Genomic DNA, 23,607 nt, shown 5'->3' with positions numbered 1-23,607 from the left:
GCGACGCAGGGTGGAGGAGAATTTGCACAGCTGCAATCCATGGACACTGCTAGGATCCTACCAAACCATGGCCAGCCAGGTTTTGAGCTACTCCACAGCTCTGTTCCCACCACGAACCCCTCTGCACTCACTCCTCCTGCAGACCCCCTGCCCCGTCAGCCACAGCTCCCCGCCCAGGCTGCTCAGCCAAGGGCTCTGCTGGCTCTTGACCAAGAATAAAATCCACCTTCTGTGCTCAGAGCCGCTCTGCCGTGTCCCATGAAATGACGGGGCTGCCCAAGGGGTGGAGGCCCCACGTCCTGCCATGGTACAGACCTGGTCCTTGCAAACACCACTGTTACTCCTGAGTGAAAGGCGCTGTCTTCTTATTAAACGTACTGAGATTAAAACACTAACTTTAAAACTACATCTAAAAATATCCATTTTCTTCATTTCCCTTTACACAGATCACACACCTACAGGAAGCCCAGCGCTGCTGGCTCCCATGGCCATCTCTTCTTTCAACCACTTTCAGTACTGGTGGGATACAGTGAATGGGATCCCCTTCTAGAGTGTGCTGAAACCCTCCTTGCAAAATACATCGCATTTGTACAAAACTGTTCAAATAAAATGCTCTTCCTTTGGGGATTTAAAATTAGGACACCTGTGTGCGGCTCACACATCCGATATTTTGTTTTCTTTGGTGAACAGAATATACAATTAGGGGAATTCAGCTGCACAGAGTTGAAGATGCTTTAGTTAAAGTCCCCTGAAGGGATTCCTGAAGTGTGGAAGAAAAGCCATCTGCTGACTCCAGTGGAAGTGTCAGCAAGGAAAAAAGTTGTGAGGAATAATATAAACAGTCAGAACTAAAATGGAACTCAGCAACTCTTCAGGAAATCAAAGTCCAGAAAACTCCATGAAAATAAGTCATTCTTACTTAAAAAATAAATGAGAGAGAAAATATAAACAATGCCCACAGATAAATCCAGGCACTGTCATACCTTGCCATTCAAATGCCTCCATGATCGAGTCGTTAGTTTTTTTAATATGGTTAAATATATCTTAAATAATAAAGAGAACAAAAAGGACATGCTAAGAATATTTTATCATAGCTCAAAATCTTGAAATCATCAGGGGTTTATGCATCAGACTTACTTTAATTAATGCTTAGAAGAATAAATATATGTTAGTGGGTTAGTAAAGGAGATAAACACTCCAGCATATTTTTAAGTTATACATTTAGGCAATGATGAAGCCAGCAGACTATCACCGTGCTTAGAGCTCAGTTAGTTATGCGCTCATTGAAGCAACTCTAGCAGGAAGGAGCTCTGCATCACGCAATCTGCACCACTATGAAGGTGTCTGCTAAAGGAAGAAACGGAAACCCCTTCTCTGGAATCATTAAAAGCAGCTGCAGGAGTCACTGATACACGTTCAGTTCCTACCATCACTATGAAACCTGCCTGCAGCAGTTCCTGCCCTGAGGCTATTTCGTGCCATGAGCACTTTAGATCCAACTCAGCAAGCATGTCCCGGGCCAGGAGAGCACTTCCACGTGGGCTCAACCACCTGTGTGTGCCCAACTGCCACCACAGCTGAGGAGGGCACGCGCCTGCTCACACCGACAGCAATGGCAGATGCACGTAGCGGAAAGAAAAAAATCTTCTGCTCCAACAACAAAACCAAGGATGTATCTGATCTTCACATGCAGACTAACCAATGGGCCAGGAGGAGAGGCAGGCTCACCTGGATTGCCCTAAAGCAAATTCTCCTGCAAAGGCTCTGGTCTTTGAGAAGCTCCAGCTTTGTGGGAGCCACAGCAGATGAAGCTGTCGCTTTACCATGGAGGAAAGTACCACATCTGCACAGTTCTGAAGCCAGAGCCAACATACACTGACAACCAGACCTCAGCGTGCTCGTGATACAGCATGAAAGCTGCAGAAACCTTTCAAGCCATTTCCAGTTTGTAACTGTATATGAGACGTGCCTGAACCACGCAGTTCCACCCAGACTCCCCTGCTTATGCGCTGAGGAAAGTGTTTGGTTCAGGCTGGTTCATACCCTGCGGTTATAATGAAAATCTCCAGCTTTTTTCCCAGACACTGATGAAAGAAGTTTGTATGTAGCATAAATATGAATCAATTGCTTTGTTATGTGATCATGTGGCCACCACAAAGTTGAGAGGAGGCTGACTCAGTGTTACCCAGAGAAGCTGTGGATGCCCCACCACTGGAGGTGTCCAAGGCCAGGCTGGACGGGGCTTTCAGCAACCTGATCCAGTGAAAGATGTCCCTGCTCATGGCAGGGGGGTTGGACTAGATGATCTTTAAAGGTCCCTCCCAACCAGTCTGTGCCTCTATGACTCCCACATAACAGCAGCTCTAGCTCTGCTCTATACCTACATCAACTGGAGGGAAAGTCAAATGCCTGTGTGCAGCTGGGAGGAAAGAAACCACCACAGGGGGAAAAACAAAATAATCCAAATTTACAGCACATTTTCAGGCCCCAGTTAAGCGTATTTTAAAGCCCCAGCAAATATCCCTTCATTACACGGAAGCACATTTAAGGACCAAACCATGCTTAAGACGTAGCTGTGCACTCATCAGCAGAAAACAGGCAGGATGCGTGCGGAGGGGAAGCACTTACATCAATGAGGTCGGAGACGTCGTGGATGTAGTATTTACTGACAGCTGCGTTGGTGGCTGCCAGGTTCAGCAGGTAGTCGTTCCTGGCTTTAGTACACTTCAGCTTGTTTTCAGAATATTTGGCTTGCCTCTGAAAAAGCAGAACGGGGTGTCAGAGCACAAACAGGATGCTGCTTTCACAGCTTCTCTTGCTGCAGGGCCCCACAGCACCCTGCAAACTGGGTGTGACATGTTAATTAATAAAATTTGGTATCGGGTATGAAAACAGGCACCCTTGCCAGGACGGAGGAGATCACACCTGAGCATCCCCGGTGCTGTCAGCCAGCGCACAACGAGCGCGTTCTGCTCCCGTGTACCCAGCGCATCCCGAGCACAGCTGCTCCCCTTATCGGAGCATTCGTGGGGGTTTTGGCATCAGTCACAATTAGAGGGCCAAATCTTCCTCTCGTGTGTGCTGACATACATTTGGACTCGCTCCAGATTTATGCAGCTGTATCAAAGCAGAATCTGGCCCAGAGGCCCAAGCTACAAAATTCAGAACAGGACCTGGAATTCCAGGGTCTGTAGGAAAGCAGATGTGCTCGGATCTGGGGCGCTGGCTCGGGCAGATCACTAGTCTTTTAGCACAAAAGATTAACCCTTCAAAGAAGAACACTGCTAGACAATGTCCCAGTGCTGGGTCAACATGCGAGCAAATGTGTCCCAGCTGAGGAAGGCTATTGCTTTTTCTTCAAAATTAACAGAAAAATTACAGTTTTGGAGATCCTGAGATTTGGGGGAATTTGCTGAAGCCAGAATGGAGGTAAATGTTTTGACTAGCAAAGCCACTAAATGCTGCACTTCAACGCCCAGTCTGCAGAGGAAGAAACACTGTTCTGTTCTATATCCAACAGTTTGTTTGCTTGCCACGAGTCCCTGACTGAAGGAACCCTGGGACAGCTTTTGCTCATTGTTAGAAGTGTGGTTTGCGGGCTTTTTTGCTTTGTTTCTTTTTGGTTTGTTTATAAGTCCTGAACAAGCCACAGCCCCCCATAGCAGGGTCCCGTGTCTCGGTCAGGAAGCATGGCCGTGCCAAGCCTGACACACCGGTCACTGTCCTCCTCAGTGTTCAGCGTGGCCTCTTGGGGCTCAACTGGGGAATGGTGAAGCCCCTGGTGAGACCCAGGGGTCCCAGCCCAGGAAGCTGGTGACTGAGCATCTCCCACCACCCACCTCTGCCATGTGCTCTCGGAGCCGTCATTCTCTGAGGCCCCTCCAGCCAATCTCACTCCAGAGCCAGCCTGGAAGGTGTCACCGTGGTCATGTGCGGGTCCACCACCCCCTCCAAGGCTGCATGGCCCCATGTCTCCCATCCCCATTTCTTGCTGAGCAGTGCCAGCTCGTCTTTGGGTCAAATCCTCGCTAGTGGAGCCAAACCCTCCTGCCCTCAGCCTGGCTGCCCCATCCTTCCCTCTCACCCACCTTCTCCTTCATCTTCTCAATCTTCTTGACAGAGCTCCGCCGCTGAGGCCGGTCCTCGTGCCGCAGAAGGTTCACGCTGATGTCCCCTGACTTGTTGAACTGCTTTTCCTCTTGCTTCTCCGCCTCCTTCAGCTTGCTCTCAGCACTGATGCTTTCTGCATGATACATGTGGTAGGTCTTCATCACCTGAGGAAACAGAGATTTGTGAGTTGCCTGTCCCATGAAGCATCAGCACATGAGAAGGTGACAGCGTGGGCAGCGTGAAGCAGCCTGAGTTGTGCCAGGGCTCTTTGAGGCCACTATGGCATTAAGGAGCAACAGGGTGGGAAGGAAAAGCCCACAAAATTAACCCCATCACTAGTCCTACTGTGAAATGGCACTGAGCTGGTGTAAGAACTGTTATCCCCACTGCAGGGACAGGCTGAGACGTGCCTTCAGCACACAACCACATTCAAAGAGCACTGTGCATCCTCCTACAGGGAAATGAGAAACAACTTCCAGAGGTTTGCAGCTGGGATAAGGGTCTCCATGACAAGAGACTGTGAGGAGGCCAAAGTCGACATGAAGTCACTTTTGACCCAACCCCTCTGTTCTTACACTTGAACTTGCTAAGCCAACCCATCAACATCACCCCTGCTCTGCCATCCCAACAGTAGATCCCACCCTGAAGGTGGTGGAGCTGCAATTTCCAAGCAGAAATTGAGTTTGTCTCCTATCACCACTTAATTCTCCTCTTGCTGCCATGGGTAAGCACAGTCAGCGCCAGGGCAGACTGCAGCAACACCTAGTCCTTTAAATTCAAAATTGCCATCGGTGACTCTGCAGAGATGATGCTGATCTACTGCCAGGACAACTCCTGCAGGCAAAACTCCTACCACCGCCTTTCCTTTCAGATTCAAAAGCCCAAAGGGCACATTGTGATCATTTTAATGGAGCTGGCAAGAGGAACACATCTGCTCATCTCTCTTTATGCCTTTAGTCACATTGTCCCCTTTTATCATCTCCCTTCAGGACCTGGATGTTTTATTTCACATTGCCCTGACAAGGCTGGAGATGCCTGACTTCTCGCTGAAGATCAGTCTCACGCAAAGTGCCTGGGCACCACCAGCAACGGCACTGGGACGGGCTCGCCCCGAGGCCCACGAGTTACAAAGGAGCAAGAACCCAGCAAAGCAAAGTACCTTTGCACAAGCCTTAATGAAGAAAACAGAGCTCTCCTCAGCTGCGGCTGTCAGCAGTTTTTTAACTGGGACAAGGTTAGGCTGAAACATATGATCTCTCCTCTTGCCAAGCACAAACATCAGCTGCAATGAGCTCCGAACGCCGCATCGAAGCCTGCTCAAACGTGCCGCTGCCCCGAGTTACACACTTAGGCAACTGCAAGGAATAGTAAGCAAAGGCTTGTGCCCTGTTTCTGAGATGCTTTATTTCAGAATCCTGCACATTCTAACACAGATTCAAGCCACATATTTCCAACTGCAGTTTCTGCAGTGAATGTCACAGGGCACACACAAACCAGACAATTCCTGGGTTCTTCCTAAGGGGAAAGACCAGAGGGCTTCACTGAGCCCTCCTCATCTTCACTGTCTCCATCTTTTTGGGAAAAACTCAGACAAAAGTGAAAAAGAAAAGTCCTGCACTTCAGCACAGTCAGGCAGTAATGAGAGAGGCTTCCCCAGCACCCAGAGAGGCCCTAATGCAACAGAAGAGCCCAACAATTCAACAGTGCTCCAAACAGCAGGACTGTGGTGAAATCTAAAGGTTACCTAACAAAGGTAACCTGTGAGAAGGTTACCTACCAAACAAAACCACCCCAGCACAGTGCATAAGTTGCCCCCGTTCACCCAGGGCTATGCCACCCTGCTGAGACCCCTTCTGCCTCCCATGGCTCCTGCGGCTGCGAGGGGAATGTTGGCGGCTGGAGCACAAGGCTCAGCTCACCGCACATTGCTCTGCAGCGGGGGTCCAAGCCCCACCGCTGCCCGGCACCTTTGCACAGCCTCTTACTGACTTATTTGCGAATGACCAGAGAAACTTTCCCTAATGAAGTATATTTTTCCTCCTCTGTAATTTATCCCTGCTTGAACCTGGGAAGCAGGTTTAAAACTTCTCTAAAAGCCTCTTCAACAAAGCACAAAGGACCTAACATCATCACGTTAAAATATTTTCCCCCGACTTCAGCATCCATGTTACTGAAATAGTTGCCCTAAGCAGCTCGCTGTGTCAACTGCGTTCCTCATCAGCTGCCATGCAGCCCAGCTCGTGCTTGGAAATTCAGGGAATACTTCTGTTTGTTTTAATATCTTCTTTAATTTTGAATGGGGACTACCTGCACTGCAGCAATCAGCCCTTTGATCCGCAATTCCCTCGTGCTGGCTCAGTGCTTGCAATCAAGTCACGCTGTCCCTGTCTTATGCTATTGTGTCATGAAGAAAAACTGCCACAGCTGTGTCCCTGGGATCTTTTCTGCAAATAAGTTAATTAGATGCAGTGGAGGGAGAAAAATATGCTCCGATGTTCATTAGCTATTTAACAACACAAGTTGTGTTTTCCAGTATTAATAACACGTTCTGTATAACGGCCATTACCAAAATATTGGCCATAAATGGCACTGTTTGCTGTCTTCAGCTAGAAGTGCTTTATATTTCTAAACAGCTCATCACTGAGGTTCTGACCCAGCAGAGGAGCCAGACCACAAACCAAGTGACCTGTGTTAATCCCAGGCTCAGGCCCCCCTGAAGTTGAGGAGACCATAACACAAGCCCAGCGCATAGGAGAGGCAGCGGTGAGCATGGCCGCGGGAGAAAGCTGCCGAGACCCCAGCCCACTCCTCTTTGGATGGAGCCTCTGGCACAAGGACACCCACGGTGACAGGTCTGAGAAAGGGACAAATCCATCAGACTGACAGACACTGACCTCCATCTCCCTGGTCTTTGAAGAAAGCATGAAAGCAAACATGTTATTTTCAGAGGATTTCTATGGTGTGATGTGGAGCAACCTATCAACACATTTCCACTGTGTGATGCACTCAACAACCTCTACAACGTGACACTTGCAGAAAACACCCGCTAACCACAGAGGCACGGCCTCCCCCATCACAGCCCTCCTGATGGAAAGGGACATTTCCTCCAGCCAGTTCACATCCTGCTACACCGGGAACGAAGACCAGTAGTATTTTTAACCTAGGTAATGTATCTGTAGATATTACTTTAATTAATACAATTCATTTCATTCTTATTAATCTTCTTCCACACCACCCTGTGACAAAGAATCGCAGTGGTTCACATCACAGTGCTTTTCTGGTCTTCAACGCACTGCCTTCAGCTATAGCCATGTCCCTGCACTGGACATCCCACACATCCAACAGGACATCGTTAGTGCCACGCACCAAGTCACACCTCCCTGCTGGGGCTTACAGAGAACACTACCAGGGTGCTGCTCTGGGGTTACTGCTTTTCTTACCCTAATCTTGGCCTGATTTCTCCAGCTAGGAATGCAGACTATACAGAAAGGGATCTGCGAGCAGAGGAACAAAGAACCTCCGACCTTTACGGACTCCAACTTGACATCGGTCTGCTGCAGTCTGTAAGCAGGCATAGAAAGAGTGAAGCTTGCTTTAACTCACAGCTAGATTATTTCTGTGTAAAACTGTTCATAAGCAACTCCTGCTTCAGAATGAAAGTCATCTACTTCCTTTTTAATTAAAATTAGTGTGGTTTTTTGATTTAGTTCTTTCCACACAGAGGGTGACTTGCATCAGAACAGCAACAAGGCTGAATTAAAATCAATTTAGTTATTTTGGCTTAAGTTTGAGACAGTGAATGCCTGAGAAGCCTGTAAAAAATTATATCTTTTCCACACAGTGCACAGAATTCCCCTCTGGAAGGCGCAGAAAGCAGCCTAGCCAGGGCACAGACGTGCTGCGGATCCAAGGCCTGGCCACAGGCAAGATAAACAACTTCCTCGCGCTGACAGCAGCCAAATGACATTCTCCAAGAAGCAGCTTGGTGTCCTTTGAGCCAGTGGTCTCTATTCTGTATCTGGTTCCCTCAGCAGCCAGGGTTACTCAATGTGCTGCTCCCGGGTACCCGACGTGTTGCAATGAACACGCCGGCATCAGGCGAGCCCTGAAGATGTCCCAGACCACCACCAGCACGTGGGATCCACCTGCAAGCCAAGGCTACCACTGAGCCTGTTTTACCTGATGTCTCAAGGAGCACTGACGGGAGGCGAGCTGGTCTGCACTGAACAGACTGAAGATGATCTTGTTTGCCCAACAGGGTCTGCTTTTTCTTCATGTTTCATCGCCATTTCTGAAATAAGCGTGTCTCTTCCCTGCTCCCTCCCAGCCAGATGACACAGTCAGTTTGTTATCTTAGCAGCAAGGTCAGTTCACAGAAAACACAAAGCTCTTCCAGCCCTTCCAGTCTGTTTCACCATTCAAACACATTCTGCTCAGCATGTGGGAGCAAAGCAGTGAACAGGGGGAAATCTCAGCTCCAGTGAAGATGAGTTTTGCCGCAGATTCAACGGGAACAAGATTCCTCTCTGCTCTTCCTGGGCCAACTGCATGTGCTTCAGATCTCTGCACGCTTGTGATCCTCAAACTGACCTAACCACGTCCCTCAGGTGATGCTCCCGTCCCCTGTCTGGGTTCTGAGCACACTGGTCCACAGGTATTAAGGTTGGCCCAGCCCTCATTAGTCTTTCCTTGTTTTGCATCTGTCATGCTGCTGCTGTAATTAATCTTAATTAGTCACCATCACTAACACAGTTTGTGACATCAGCCATCCACAGTACACTCCCAAATCTCACACAGGCTTTTTAATCCACTCTGGCTGTCTACCCACACTGCAGGTCTCGCAAAAAATCACATCCTTCAACAATCAATGCAGAAACAAACCTGTTCATAGGAGGTTTATGGCAGAAATTTCAAACAATATCATTCATGCTGGTTTTTAGGCCTATTTTTCAAAAAGGCACAATAAAATGATTGTTTAGGAATAAACCTACTGCACTGTTATTTATGTACCAGTAACAGATACAACCGAAGACAGCAAATATATCGTCACAATTTTCCAACACAAGACAGACTTTATACTGCTCTGCTGATCCTAAACCACAAATAAAAAAGAAAAAAAACAATTGCTACAGGACAAGAGATAGGAGCAACACAAATAGTTTTACTGCCCTACTATGAAAACCTGCTTGAAGAGCAATGTCCTGAATAACAGCGTATGATTTCACCTGGAGGCACAGAGACAGCTCTGCAACCAAAGAGCTCCTTGGAGCAGGGAGATGAAGCTGAGCACGCACAAGCCAGAAGTTTTATGCATTGCCCAGCACAAGGCCACGTTCAGCCACCACCCACAGGCCACCAGCCGTACGCGAGCAGGTCAGGTTCCAGCCATAAATTAGCACTGATAACTCAGAGCACAACGTCTGCACCCGGCAGAAACCACTGGCCAAGTGAACAACTGAAAGGGGCCCAAAGGCAACCCGGTGTAGAAGGCCCATCAGGTGAGAGCATTACAGACACCAGGGATCACACCAGATCATGCCCAAAACATCTCCATTTATGCTTAAGTGAAGCAGTTAGATGGCATGATCCGCTGCCGCAGAGCCCTTCACTGCAGGACCACTGGGAAATCCTCCTCTGCTGCCGTCAAAACCAGTGAAGAGTGAAACGTTCCTAACAAATGCAAGAGGAAGGAACGGGCTGGATGGCAGGAGGGAGAGGGAGCCTCCTCAAGACACTGAAATGTTCAGACATTTTGTTCTAACGAATGACATTGCCTACATTCCCCTCGCTGCACAGGCTAGACATGGGCAGGACCAGCTCATTACTCACCGTGTAAAGCTCGTTGGTGACTTTCAGGAGTTCTTCATGCATCTGCAAGCCAATCTCCTTACTCTGGAAGACAAAAAAAAAAAAGAGTTGAGACTCTGTTATGCTCATAACATGCATTTCTGAGAGGAAAACACATTTTGGAGGGAAGAGTAAAACTAGCTACCAAATAATCCACGCATGTGCATCTTAATCCTTTTCCCCAAGGCACGTTCACAAGAGCTGTCTGCACATGCTGTGGAGAGCACCGTGACAGCGCTACCCGGCCAGAAGCACGTCCTCAGCTGTGCTCAGCAGCAGAATGTGTTGCCCCCAAGGCTCTGCTGATGCTCAGCCCTCGCTCTGAGCACTCCCAGTACGCCACGGCTCCAGAGGACCTCCTGCCACTTGACAGGCATCAGACTCTGAAGATGGACAGGAGGCGTGGAAAGGCAGAATCAGATCCCTACAAACACCCAATTCAGAGCTGGGAAGAAGAAATGAGGTGATGGGTTTTTTCTCAGCTAGGTGGTCAAAGGTACGCTGAGGGTCTGCGATGCTGCCAGAGTACCAGTCCAGGACACCACGGCACCAGCAGAAGGAACAAGAGCCTAGGGACACTGGTGACCTGGTAGGACAGGGAAGCAGTGAGTTGTTTTTCTCTTTTCTTAAACCAAGTGACCAACCTGATCCTGACAAAGCCAGGAGTACTTGTTCCCAACCCTTCCACTCCGTGCCCAAGCAGATCCTGTTAATCCCCAGCAAAGGCTTTTACACCCATCCCATAGAGAACAAAACCACAGCAGCTTCTCTGCTGCCTGTAGGGTTTTTCTTTCCTCCTTTCAGCTGAGGATGGAGTGGGTGGACCCTGGCAGCACAACTGGCTTCTGGTAATGCCTGCCTTAAACACCTTCTGCCCCTCAGAGATCTGCCCTCCCCGGGCTCCCCTGCCAAACACGAGGCTTGCCATTCTTTGCTCTGCAGTGGAGTTAACAAAACCACGCACATTTTAATTTTTAATATTATTTTAAAAAACACAAGAGCCCTGCAGCATGAGAAATGCCTCGGGGGCCTTATTTACACCACTTCAGAAATCCTGTCTAATATCCTTCCTGCTCCGGGAGCTGAAAAGACATCTCCAACAGGGCTGCCAATCTACATCTGGGCCCCGTTCTTGCCATTTCTAAACATTAAAACCAAAATACAGATGGCGTCCTCTTCCAATCTGCCTGCGACAGTGAGGTTTAAAAGCAAACTGACATTTCAATTTCCTTTGATTTTCTACAAGTCCTTAACAAAATAATATGTGCAATTCTAAACATGAACACGTACAGTACAACAAATCCTCAAGCTATTTCAGAATCGCTGCATTTTCGTTTGAGGTCGATGTTTGTCCGTGGATCACCCAACCTGGGTTTCAGAGACCACGATGAGGAGCGCCGCACAATTTAATTTATTTATCCTGCAATCACACTGGAATTACAGACCTTCCACTGGCAGTAATTATCTCCAGCCCGCAGCCAACCCACTGCATGGATCTACCACGTAACGCCCTCTCCCATCTGGGAGACTTGTTTCACATGAAGCATTTCACGCTTTAGGTTCACCCTGACCCTGACCTACTCTCCCCAGTTTGTCTTCAGTAGCTCATTTTCACTCTTCTGACCTCAGTGAGCCACAGTATCTCTCAAAAAGGACATTATACTACAAAATAGCTACACCACAGTTATATAAAAGTTTCCAATTTCTCAACCACAACAGCCAAAGTTCAGCAAGGCCAGGAAAAGGCTCACTGCAAGTGTAAAAACTCATGGCATCTTCCTCCCTCCACCCCCTGTCTGCTGAAATCCTATTATCAGTTTGTATTTTCACTACTCTTGCCAGGCAGGATGAATCAGATCCAGTCGCCTACCTCCTACAGCATGAACAAGGCATTTCACAGGAGAGGCCACAACTTGGAGAGCTGCAGAACATTAAGTTTGGCTGCAGATCAAGTCAACTCCCACTCAGAAACCCAGCGTTGGATGCTACCGCAGATGTGCGGGCACTGCCTTCCTGCCTCCCTTGTAATTACACCCCGCGTCTCTCTGTAGAATCTTCCACGCTAGGAAAGCTTGAAGATGTGTTTAAACCAAGTATAGACACCCTCTCTTCCCCCCCCAGGAAAAAAAAAAAAACAAATCAAAAAACCTTCTTTCAGATTTCCTCAAATAACTCCATGCATTCTTGTGCACACAGTCAGGGAAATCAACATCCTGCCGGCCTCTTGGCTGGGCGGCTATAGGAGCCCCCAACACAGAGAGGTCTCCTCATTAAAGCTGGACAACCTGCACACTTGAAAAGTTTAACTTTAGATTATTACAAGTTAAAACAGAATGCAAAGAGTGAAGCAAGGAATCTAAAGAATAAAATCACTCCACATTCAGTGAGTACCCAGTGCAGTTTATGTGTGAATTAGTGTCAGGGTATTTGGAAGAGTCCCATCTTCACAGGCACGACTGATGCACGTGCACGAGGTGCCAAGAAGATGCCAATTAGCAGAAGGTGCTAAGTATTCCCAGCCATCTGGAAACCCCGTCTGCTGGAAACCCCGGTCTCTCCCCTCCCTGCCAACACCAGCAGCCACTAGCTGGTCTCCAAAAACCTCACTGTGGCTCGCTAATAAACACACGCATCCCTCCCAGATACATCCAGAACCTGAGTTAAGTCAGGGTCTACAAATGGGGGTCTCAGACCCTAGAGGCCCCAAACCTGCAGGAGTTCAGAGCTGCACATAACATACCCCCTCCAGCTGACCCTGTGTCTGGAGCCAAAGCCGGGCCCTGAACCAAACCTTCCCAGAGCAAACGGGGAGGACGTGCTGGTGGCAGCAGCCATGGCCCAACGTCAGCTGCCCCAGATTTCCTGTGCGGCGGAGGGGAACTCCACAAAGCCGTAATTTTCAAATCTAATTTTATACTCCTAAATCGAGCAAGGAAAAATGGTTCAGCTGAAAGCAGCATGTCGTTCCCGTGAGTCACAGTGACCTGGGGGACCACAGGTGGGTACTGCATTTAAAGATCCATTATAGACACTACACACCAAATGCCCTATGTCCTGTTGTTGGAGACCAAAGCTGTCCCCGGCATAGTTGAAATTCTCCCAGTGTGAAGAGGGCAGCGTCCAACCTCGTGATGCTGGAGCCTCTTCTGAACGCAAGCAGGCAGGAAGCCGAGGGACTCGTCTCTCATCTGAGTTTGCTGCCTCCCCTTTTTATAACAGAGGGGTTACATTTGTGTGTTTATGGGAGACAACGTCAAAATGTCATTCCAGTTCCCTGGTACCATCCACAAAACCCAAACTCCAATCTAGCCACTGGCTTTACACCCTCCATTCCTCTTAAAAACCACCGCTGCTTGCTGGGACAGCAACAGCTTCAGCTTAGCAGGTTTATCGAAATTCCCGTCGCTGCAGACAAAGTAAGGGGAAGAAGCACCACAGCCAACTGGCAACGAAGAATGCTTAAAGACAAAGAAAAGAACTCCCTTCCAGACAGACACCACTTCTTCATTAAACCTCCATCCAGGGCACTGCAGTATGGAGCATAATTAAATTCACTGTCAGTCACGGAACGTAATTAAATCTCACACTGGGGAATAACGCAGCACAGTTATTTCGGAAATAGCAATGCTCCGTCTCAAACGTATAATTTCCTGTATTCCACACTCAGGAGAAGCAGCAAACTTCTTTCCTTCTGCCATAGCAAGAGGCAAAATGGGAAACAACACCCAGTTGGCTGAGGGGGCTGCAGTGTGTCCCTCACCCAGGGTCTGCCTCTGCCAGGACACGCTGTGAGGTTTCACGGTGACAGAGACTCACTCCGGCAACAGATCAAGTCGGATCTCTGCAGTGACCTACCTCAGTGTCTCCGGGCACTGCCTGCCTGTTAGCAACACTAACACTTGCCTTGATCATCTCCTCCCGCGCCAGGAACGTGACTCACGCTGGAAGCTCCGGGGGAATTTGCCCAATTGAGTTTTCTTCCTCTCCTTTCCCCACGAGCGGGGCTTGCCTGTCCGCCGGGCAGGCAGAGGCTGGCTGTTCATCACAGCTGCGCAGGCTAAGCTGCAGGCTGGGGGTGCTCGGGCAGAGGACGCTGGGCCCCTGCGCTGCCTGAGGAGCTCCCCGACCTACCTGCAGGTCCCTTGGCAGCAGCCCTTCTCAGGGGCTCCGTGACACCCTTAAATACCTGTGCAGCTCTGCAGAACTCACTGATGGGACACCATTCCTCACCCAAGTGAGCAGCATTCCATCTTCAAGTCCTACATTTCACAGGAAAGCTTCTGCTGGGAAAGAGGAGACACTGCCACAGAGGCCACACGCTCCCTGTGTTATGCATTTGCAACCCAAGCTCACCTTACCACATCTACCTCCACATCAGTGCCAAGGGCTGGCAGCGAGCGAGGGAAGTCCCTCAAACCCCGCTCCAGAGCCCATCCTGGTGGCAGCCATCTGAAGAACCAGGAAGAGCTGGAGAGTCAAACCCAATTTCCACTCTTGATTTCAGCAGCTCTGCATCTCCACCCAAACCACCCGCCCTTCAAGCCATGTGTGACACCAGGGGACACTGCGAGGAGGAGTTGCAGGCCGAGCCATCACTGAACCCAAGCCATCTCTCTTGGCAGATTACCATCACACTGATCAACTGCTCCGCAATTAGGCGCATCCTCGTACCCCAGACAGCAGGTCCCTGCATCTTTGCAGAGATTGTTTACATTTACATAATGAAAGCACAAAACAAAACCTTCCAGTTCCGCCGTGTACCCGCAGCATGCCACAGGCCATTAATAAACTCTAGATGGGAGGAATTAAAAGTGACATCTCTAGAAAAAAATGTTACCCTAATTTACCATCAAAGAGCAATCCACAACAAAACCCAGCGCGGAACCACAACTGCGGATGCCGTTAACCCTTCTGGAGCTGGTTTGCTTGCCCAAGGGTCCTGTACAGTACAGTTTCCCCAGGAGGAGTGCTTCAGGCACTTTACTCATCATAATCAAAACCAAACCAAATAAACCAGTGAAAGATACCTCCTCTGAGCAATATCGTTCCAGCTGCAAGGCTGGACTGGATGTCTTAAAAAGCCTTTTTCCAGGATGCTCTTATTCCCACACACGTGCCTGAGGCTTCTCAGCAGACACGGCTGCAAAGCGGGAAGCGCAGCCCCAGATCCCCTTTTGGGCACTGTGTGCCATAGGTTAAAAAAACCAAGTCATCTGAACATTCCCAAAAGTGTCAGCCTCCCTGTCCATATCAAGGGCAAATGATGACACGGAGTCAGCCTTTGCCATGATTTGGCTGAGCATTATTTCCAGGGAAACGTGAGTCCTGCTACAATTCAAACCCCAAGGAACAAGTGTGAGTGAAATCCCAGATCCCCACAACTCCACTGTGAAGCTTCCTTCTGATGAAAAGCAGGTGCTGGCTCTGGCAGGCTCAGCTAGAGTCAGGGCTGCTTCACCTCTCTTGGCAGAAGATGGGGAGGGAGAAACAAGGAAACAATTGCTATAGAATACAAGCGTTGTGTAAGTTAGAATCTAAATTCAAAAAAGAGGAGGGAGGGAGAGACAAAGGAAAAAGCAAACACAAAGAAATAGTTCTGCTGAACAGATGAAATACCTTATCATCTTGTCCTGGCTGAGGATTGAATTACTACAAGATAAACATTTCAAACACTCTGTTTATGCCCTTGTTTGAATACTGGCTGGATTTGTCCTATGGGTCAAAATGAGATATACCATTCAGAGACCTAGGATAGTCCTAACATGCATCTCAAAACCAGGTTCAGAGTAAAATGCAAATGGGAGGGAGATTTTGAGATCCACTTTGAACTGAACTAACCAAAATATCCCAAATCTGCCTAATTTCTGGAGGCCAGAAGGACAGGAAAATGGATGATATCCAGTATCATATCAGCAAATCCAAGCCTGACCTTGCAATTTAATTTCTAGGTCAGATCTATAAACTAGAGGAAACGGGTCATAAAAATATCACACTAAATTTACTTTCCAGCTGGGCTAAGATAACCACTGACTCCAGAGCCCTTCTCCTGTGTGGAGAGGCGAGCACCCCAACGGGCTCGCGCTGCTCGCTAACTGCGGTTCTCCAGGCACACCCGACAAGAACAAGCGATAAAAATTAAGAAAAACCTAAGAGCCATAAAAGCAGGAGAAAGATTCACTGAGCCTGGCACAGTACCCCTGAGGGCAGCCATTAGCAGAAGAGAAGTGGAAGAAGAGGGCTAGTGCCACTACTGAGCAGGGTCAGGACGTGACCAGCTCCAGGGCTGTGATTCCCGAGCCCAAAGCGGCACCAGCAGTGGAGCTGGGCAGCTGCTGACAGGGAACACTCCATGTCCACCCCACTGCCTGGGGACTCAGGTTACATGTTTGGCTTTCAAAAACATGGTATGAGGCAACAAACGTAGGATTACCCATAATATTGCAAGTGTAATGTAATATATACAGTATTAATGATGATAAAAGTCCTTTCCGATGTCACCTTCTCTTTCTGCTGACCACCCATCGCTTACGTTAGCAGGCACAACCAGGTCCTCCTTCCCACTCACTTCCTACAAACTGCCTGGGACCTTTCGTGTTCTTACCACATCAAGCACTCCTCCCTCATTTTCAACAGAAGAGTCCTGGTCCACCTGACTATGAGATTCCTGCAAGTCTTTGGTGCTCATTTTTAATGTGGTTATCACTAATAATTCTGTGTCATCAGCAGACTTTGTCACCTAACTATTCACCCTTTTCTCCAAATAATTTATTCGGAACTCCACTGAAAACAACCACTCCTTATTCTTCAACAGCTTCTTTTATTTAAGAACTTCAGCAAGGGACCTTTTCCAAAGCCTGTAAAACACTGAAGGTACCGTGTCAACTTCTTCACATGATCACTGGCTCCCGGAAATACCTCCACTAGACTGATGACGTACGACTCCTCTAAGAAAGCCACGCTGACTCCTCTCTTGTATCTGCCTACGTGCCTGTCATTCTGTTCTTCTGAAGTTTCACCCAGCAAGTCTGTTTTCAAAGTCAGATCACTGCTCTGTTCTCTGAAGCCCTCCAGGAGTCTTTAAAAAAAGTCACCACGTTTTCCACCTTTCATTTCTCTGGCACTGACGCCAGTTGAAGCCTCAGGTCACACCTCACTGCAAGTCACTTGACAGTTTTAGATCTCAGTTTCTTTAAAATTCTTGGATAAATATTATCTGGAAGCTTCTAAGCGACAGTCCCTTATACAACATCTGCAACATCTAATGACAATTCAGTTGGGGTGCCTCAGGTTGGTAACACCACCACCCCCCCAAGAAAATCTCTAGTCTAAGCTTTTCCATAATGAGTACAAAGATAATGAGAAAATCATAATGAGATAATGAGAAAGTCTCCAATTTGCACAGAAGTCCACAATAAGCTTCTATTTTAGACTAAAATGCCAGGATGGATCCTAACTGATCAGAACTCTAATGGCTGCTTTGGTTACCTTTTTAAAGAGCCTGATGACATCCTCACTGATTTGTGACAGCCGGACGATGACATTGTTCATGAAGATGTCATTCAGGGTGGCGTGATCTCTGCTCTCTCGCCGGGTCTGCGTCAGAACCAGGTACCAGCAGTTCACCGGGGAAAGTAGGTGCTGATCTTTCCTAGGTAATTAGAAAAAAAATCAAAAAGGACAAATGAACAAGTCAAAAAGGGACGTCATTTTCAAATGAATGCTGTCAGCATATTAGCCTTGCCTTCCTCCACCACATACATCCCCTAGAACCTGCTGTGTCCCCAGAGAAATGCGTGTGAGCTCCTCTCGGCTGCCTCCCTGCCCCAGAAAATGCTGCAGCACCCAGACAAGCACCCAGCGGTGCCGGCTGTCTATAGCCAGTGGGACGGCGGGAAGATGCTTGATTAGAGCTTAACTAATTTTGTCATGTTCCACCTCAACACTGAGAGAAACCTGCACTGCTCTCCGTGTGCTGCTTTTAGTGCTGAAGGCAAGTTAATAAAAAGTGAATAAAAATTTCCAGAAGCGATACAACTGGAACAAGACCCTTCACATTGTCCAACTGAGACACTTTGAGACAGATCCTCTAAGTGAGGCAGCCAAGTGATTTGTTCCAAATGTTTCACCTACACTGTTTTCTCTGGTCAAACCAACACTTTCCTACGAGACACGCTGGCTCCAGAGAAATGGCCCTTTTTGGCAGAGACCTCTCTCACCACCACCCTGCCTGGGCAGGTCTCCCCGTGTGCCCACAGCCGTGGTCAAGCCGCAGAGGCTTCTCCTCCACAGCACCCAAAGACACGCGCAAGCTGCCCAGGGAACACTCGGACGTTTTATAGAGGTGGAGAATCACTGTCACGTGTCGATGCTGCACAACACAGAGCTTCCTTCCAGCATGGGAAGTACAACAAGCAATGGAGAGCCATGACACGGCTCTCAGGTGACGGGATAAGCACACACATGCAATGAGCCTTCCTGGACTCCATCCCTGGAACAAGAGCACCTTCCCAAGCCCGTGCTGGCCAGTTCTTTCTCAGGCACAGCTATCCCTGATGCACGACACAGCAATGCCAGCCCGGCACCACACAACTGACAAGCAACCGTCAGCTGCAAAAAAACAGAGAGCATTTGAATGGCAATTCATTTTCAGCAGACTTCTGCATAAGACAGCAGTAAAGCCTTGCTCACTAGAGAGACTGAGTAAACAGATTAAATGGGATTTAGAAATATGGAATAAATAGGATTTACTAATGTAACTGCAGAAATTGCTGCTCTTGCAGCTGAAATGGGGAAAAAAAAAAAAAAAAAAACAACACAATCTCCGTTTTCTGGGAAAGGAGCTAAACTGGCTGTAGTCTTTGGTCATTGAACTGAATGACATTAACTTCAACTTGAGCAAAGGGCATAATCCCAGCTGAGAGAATATTTCACGGACACAGCTGTCAGAAGAAGGGAGAGACACAAATGCAATGGCCAGGGGAGGCAAAGGTGGGGAATTTCAGCTGACATGCTGGATGGGAAGCAGCCAGGACGAGCATCTGCCTCCGTGCTGCAGGACCTGCTGCATGGCCCCCGGGTCACAGACCCTGCTGGCCACAGCTCGGTGGCACCGCTCGTGCTGCCCAGCAAGACCCCTGCCCTGAGAAACTGCCAGGGAGAGTCAGTGGTGGAAGGGAACACGAGCAGCAGCACGGAGGGAAAGCCTTCCAGCTACCAACACAAACGTGCGGACACGTCCCACAGAGCCCGGCCTGATGCCTCCCGGAGAGCAGGGACCAGCTCCAACAGCGATGGGACGGTGCCGCTCACAGGGGCCTCGAAGCCACGGCCACCAACCAGCCAGCACAACGGCAAAAGCTGCGTATCCTCACCACAAAACACAGCCAGCTCCAGACTCCAGCTCTGCCTCGAGTTTGTTTGTGGGTTGGTTTATTTTTATCTGTTTTGTTTCAGCCAAGCTTGAGAGTACAGTTAAACTGGAGAGAGGCTGCTCTTGGAAACTTGCACATATTCACACAGTCACAGATTTTACAATTTTCATCATCAGTTTGAGTTTCACACAATTCCAGCATCCAGTTCATACTTCCTGTTTCAAAGCTTTGTTTCAAAATATTTCCACTGTGGATTTGCTCAGCTTCAACACTGTCTGAGTGTGTACACAGAAAACATACACACTTCATTTCAGAAAACTGCAATAAAATAGACTTCCAGAAACTGCTTCCAAGTCTGAGCCTGTAAGCAGGTCTGTGTGCAATGTGAAGCACTCTGGCATCTAAGGATTGGGCTACTTACAGAAACCAGGGTTTATAAAATGGGCCTACTGCTATTTGCACAGTAAGTCTAATTTGGGCTGCACAGGTCAGTAATGCTGTGGTGAAAGTGTTGGGAAAAGACATTTCTAGTTGTTTTTGTGAGCCTGCACAAGGTCACACCGATGGCATTTAGCTCACTCCACTTTCAGACTGCGCAGCTACAAACATCTAGTGTTTGAGCCAGTCCCTGGCCCACCATCCTGCACCGTTTTGCCCCTGGAAACGCCTGCTTACTTGAACTGGTGCTCTCTGGAGCTGCGTATCTTGGAGGAGAAGCGTTCAGCCAGTTTCTCCAGGCTCCTGGAGTACTCCAGCTCGATCTCAGCCTTCCTGCGGAAGAACTCCTGCAGGTCCTGCAGCAGCTGCAGGCGGGACTCCGACTGCTGCTCCAGGCATTTGAACTGCTCGACCAGCTGAGTCCGGATTTCTGCATGCACACAAGAGAGGAGAAGAAGATACGTCAGCAACAAACATTGCCCAGGAGGGTTGTCTCTCCTTGTCTTGGAGCAAACTGCTCAGGCACTGCTAGAGCAGGCTCCCTCCTGAGCCTCGGGTTTAATTCAAGGTTTGCTAAAGCCAACAGATTTCTTTTTGGTTGTTTTTCCAAGTGAGAACTGAAAAATTTAATTCACTGGTCTCATATTAAAACCCTGTTCTTTGTCAAAATAAACAGCTGTGTAAGGACACAGAGACCAACCCTTGGAGCTTTTCAATTGTCTTTTTGAAACTAGAAAACGATACTTCAGTTTATCTAGTACTACCTGAACTCCTGTATTCTTTGCATATAAACTAACATCATATTTCTTGATAAATGATCATCTGGACACCGACTGAACGGCTGACAGTGACCTGAAGGAAGCTGGCACTGTCAGTGCCCTCTCCTCACCCACCTCCCCGCAGGCTCCAGAGCACTCCTGCCCAACCCAACCGCACCGGCCTGGCGGGCAGAGGAGGAAGCAGCTCCCGGGGGATTCCTCGGGCTGCCGGAGATGCAGCGGGAACCCCGGGCACAGCCAGCCGGGCCACGGGCACCTCCGGCGAGAGGCGCAGAGCCCTCGCCCGCCCTCCCGCACTGCCGCAGTGCTCGGCCGCACACAAGGACTCCCAGGAGGGGACTGCAAACACCAGCTCCTGGTCACCTTCTGCCTGGATTTTCTGCAACAGCAGGAGCTGCAGTTTCTTAGATTTCTGGTGCAGCAGCATGCTGAACTGTCACTGCCGACATGACAGGAGGGCTCAGCCTGCGCTAAGAAGGAAGTCCTGAAATTGGTAAAGCTCTCTGGCAAGAGAACTAGACCTCATCCTTGGTTCCTTCTGCAAATTCAGCACGGTAAGATGACAAACAGTAACTTACCCACAAGAGCCACCGCAAACTGAAAATACCTGTCCTGCCTGAGCACACGTGCTGGAAATCACTGCTTCTTAACTGGGAAGCTCAATGACGTGAATCGGGATAATACAGCGGTGTCATTCCAATGTCTGAAATAATCTTGAGTATGCATACATAGATACACACATATGTGTGTGTGCGTATATATATAAATATACATTAAAAACATACACACATGCAGGGCAGGTCAGCCCTACTGGTCCCCTGCCAGCATCAGGTTGTCCCACAGCTTCACAGCTACAGCCTCGTCCAACCCAATCATTACTGGATGCTGAAGTGATAAATTATGAAGTAATGATCACGCAAAGCACTGACTGAAATAAGATTGACAGACAATTTCAAGCTCTTTAAATTTGTGAGGATCTCGCATGGAGGAGGTTAAAATTTCAATTATAAGAATCTGATACTTTTCAACATTTCTTTGTAGAACAACTATCATGTGAGACTGAGACACTCGCAGCCTGACAGGTGAACTCGGAGAGCTGCAGGAACAAGGACACCTGCAGCAATCTCATTACTGGGTAATTTAACGATGGCAGTAATGGGACTGGAGGCTGCAGGCTGTGTGAAGGTCACCTAAAAACCAAGAGCTCCCTGGAAATAATGAATGCTGAAAGCTCCAAAGGTTAATCAGTCACCTTATGTGGGCTCCTCCACGGCACTGCTTTTACACCACTTCCTTTATGTTCTCGATACTTCATGAGAGGGCAGCGCAATTGTTCATAAAAATGCACCCGAGGCTCATGCAAAGTCTTGGTGAGGGACTTGCCGCGCTGCGTTCGGCCACACGCGAAGCAATTTCCATTCCTGAAGTCTGGATAATCATGTAAGCATCCCTGTGGTAACCGAAGCACTAACTCATTCCTGACCCACATCCATCCCACGTGCAGACACGAGGACACCAAGCATGGGAGGTAGAAGGGCAGAGGAGGAAGGGTGACACACGGCCGGGATGCTCAGCACAGAAATGTCACCCCTCATCCACAGCTGAGCTGCACAGCACCCTGAAATTAAACAAAATCCGACTACATACACAATGCCAGAAATATCCTTTAAAAAAAAAAAAATATGGCTGCTAAAAGAATGAAGAAGAAGAAGAAATTAAATTCTCATTGCAAATGAGGTTTCAAAATGACTGGTGTCAGAGGGTCCGGGTCTTTACTCTGGCAACATCATCAGCAGTATCCTGTCCCTGTGGCACCCAGCATGATGCCGAAACCCAGGGCTGTGCACCCCACCAACAACGCTGCTCCTCCATCCCCTCTTCTTCACATCCACACTCATACACAGAAAATAGAATCGCTCCCCTTGCAACGGCACTTTCTGCAGGGAGAGGGGGGGATGCTTTAATGCCACACAGCAATATTGACCCTGGGTTTACTACAGAGATGTATGGCAATGCCTGGAGAAGCCGAGTGGGCTTCCAGAAAGCAGTGCTTGGTCATCACACCCAAAAGCTGGTCAGTCCTTGACTGCTGGGACTCCAGCATTTGCTGAAAAATAGCCCAGGCTGTACAGAAAGGTCAGGCGCACGCAGCACTGCAGCTTTGATTTCATCAGGAAGACTGTTCCTCAGGGGCTCTGCGTTGTGCAAGAGCTGTGATGCCTCCTGGGATTGACAGGAGACCACCACCTACACAGCCACGGCTTCCGGCAGCTCCCTCGCCTCCCACCCAGCGGAGCCAGGGAGCGGGATGGCAGGCTGGGCTGTCACCTGGGTTGTCACCTGGGCTGTCACCCAGCCAGCCGGTGGGAACACCTTCCCGGGGTACCCATGCCTGCCAGGTGACAGCGCTGCTCCAGACACAGCCCCTCCAAAGGCAAAGCACTGTCCCCATCACACAGCTTCCGAGGTCAACGATGGCATCCACCGGAGCCGAGGGGGGCAAAGAGTAACCGCCTTTGAATTAAGCCTCCTAAAAACCCACTGCTACGGCCCTACAGGACACAAACATACCAGTTTCATAAGAAAACGTTTTTAAAACCTCCACATTCCCCTGCCAAGAAGAGTTTCCTTCCCACACAAGGTCAGTGGAAATTTCATTACATCCCATATGGATTTTACATCCCCGTTCCTGCTGGTGCCAACACAGGACTTGCTTTACAGCTCTCTGCTTTCCTGAGCAAGTTTGATACAGATTTAAAAAAAAAAAATCCACAGATTTGATCTCTAGTTCTCTTTTCATAGTGGATTACAACCCGAGGTGGTCTCCACAACAGTTCTTAACAACCCTGACAATGCACAGAAATGCAAGAAATATCAATAGTGCTTCTCCAATCTTTTCTGTTTCCTACCTCTTCCTATTTTTTTCCAGATCTGAGCTACTGCTGCTCATTCGATCTCTGTATCTGGCAGAAAGATTTCTCCTTGATTCTCACAAGGGACAGTCAAGGCAGATCAGACGACACCAACAAATGCAGAAACCCACCAAGGCTCCCAGAGCTTTC

General features: G+C 48.7%; 1 protein-coding gene across 1 annotated transcript; it reads right to left on the bottom strand.

Annotated features, from left to right (window-relative positions):
• Positions 1 to 2,628: 2,628 nt before the first annotated feature.
• LOC104530865 (SLIT-ROBO Rho GTPase-activating protein 3-like) lies at positions 2,629 to 20,972 on the bottom strand (the record flags this gene model as incomplete). Its single annotated transcript, XM_010175579.1, has 6 exons — positions 20,660 to 20,972; positions 20,004 to 20,196; positions 17,443 to 17,605; positions 9,940 to 10,002; positions 4,089 to 4,274; positions 2,629 to 2,757 (listed from the first exon to the last, which is right to left on the bottom strand). Coding segments are annotated over exons 1-6 (1,047 nt in total), but the record flags the coding sequence as incomplete, so codon positions are not given.
• Between the last annotated feature and the right edge of the window lie 2,635 nt (positions 20,973 to 23,607).

This window comes from Antrostomus carolinensis, unplaced genomic scaffold (genome assembly GCF_000700745.2).
Source record: "Antrostomus carolinensis isolate BGI_N321 unplaced genomic scaffold, ASM70074v2 scaffold41139, whole genome shotgun sequence".
In the NCBI taxonomy this organism is placed as follows: domain Eukaryota; kingdom Metazoa; phylum Chordata; class Aves; order Caprimulgiformes; family Caprimulgidae; genus Antrostomus; species Antrostomus carolinensis.
This window is presented reverse-complemented; position numbering and strand designations above follow the sequence as displayed.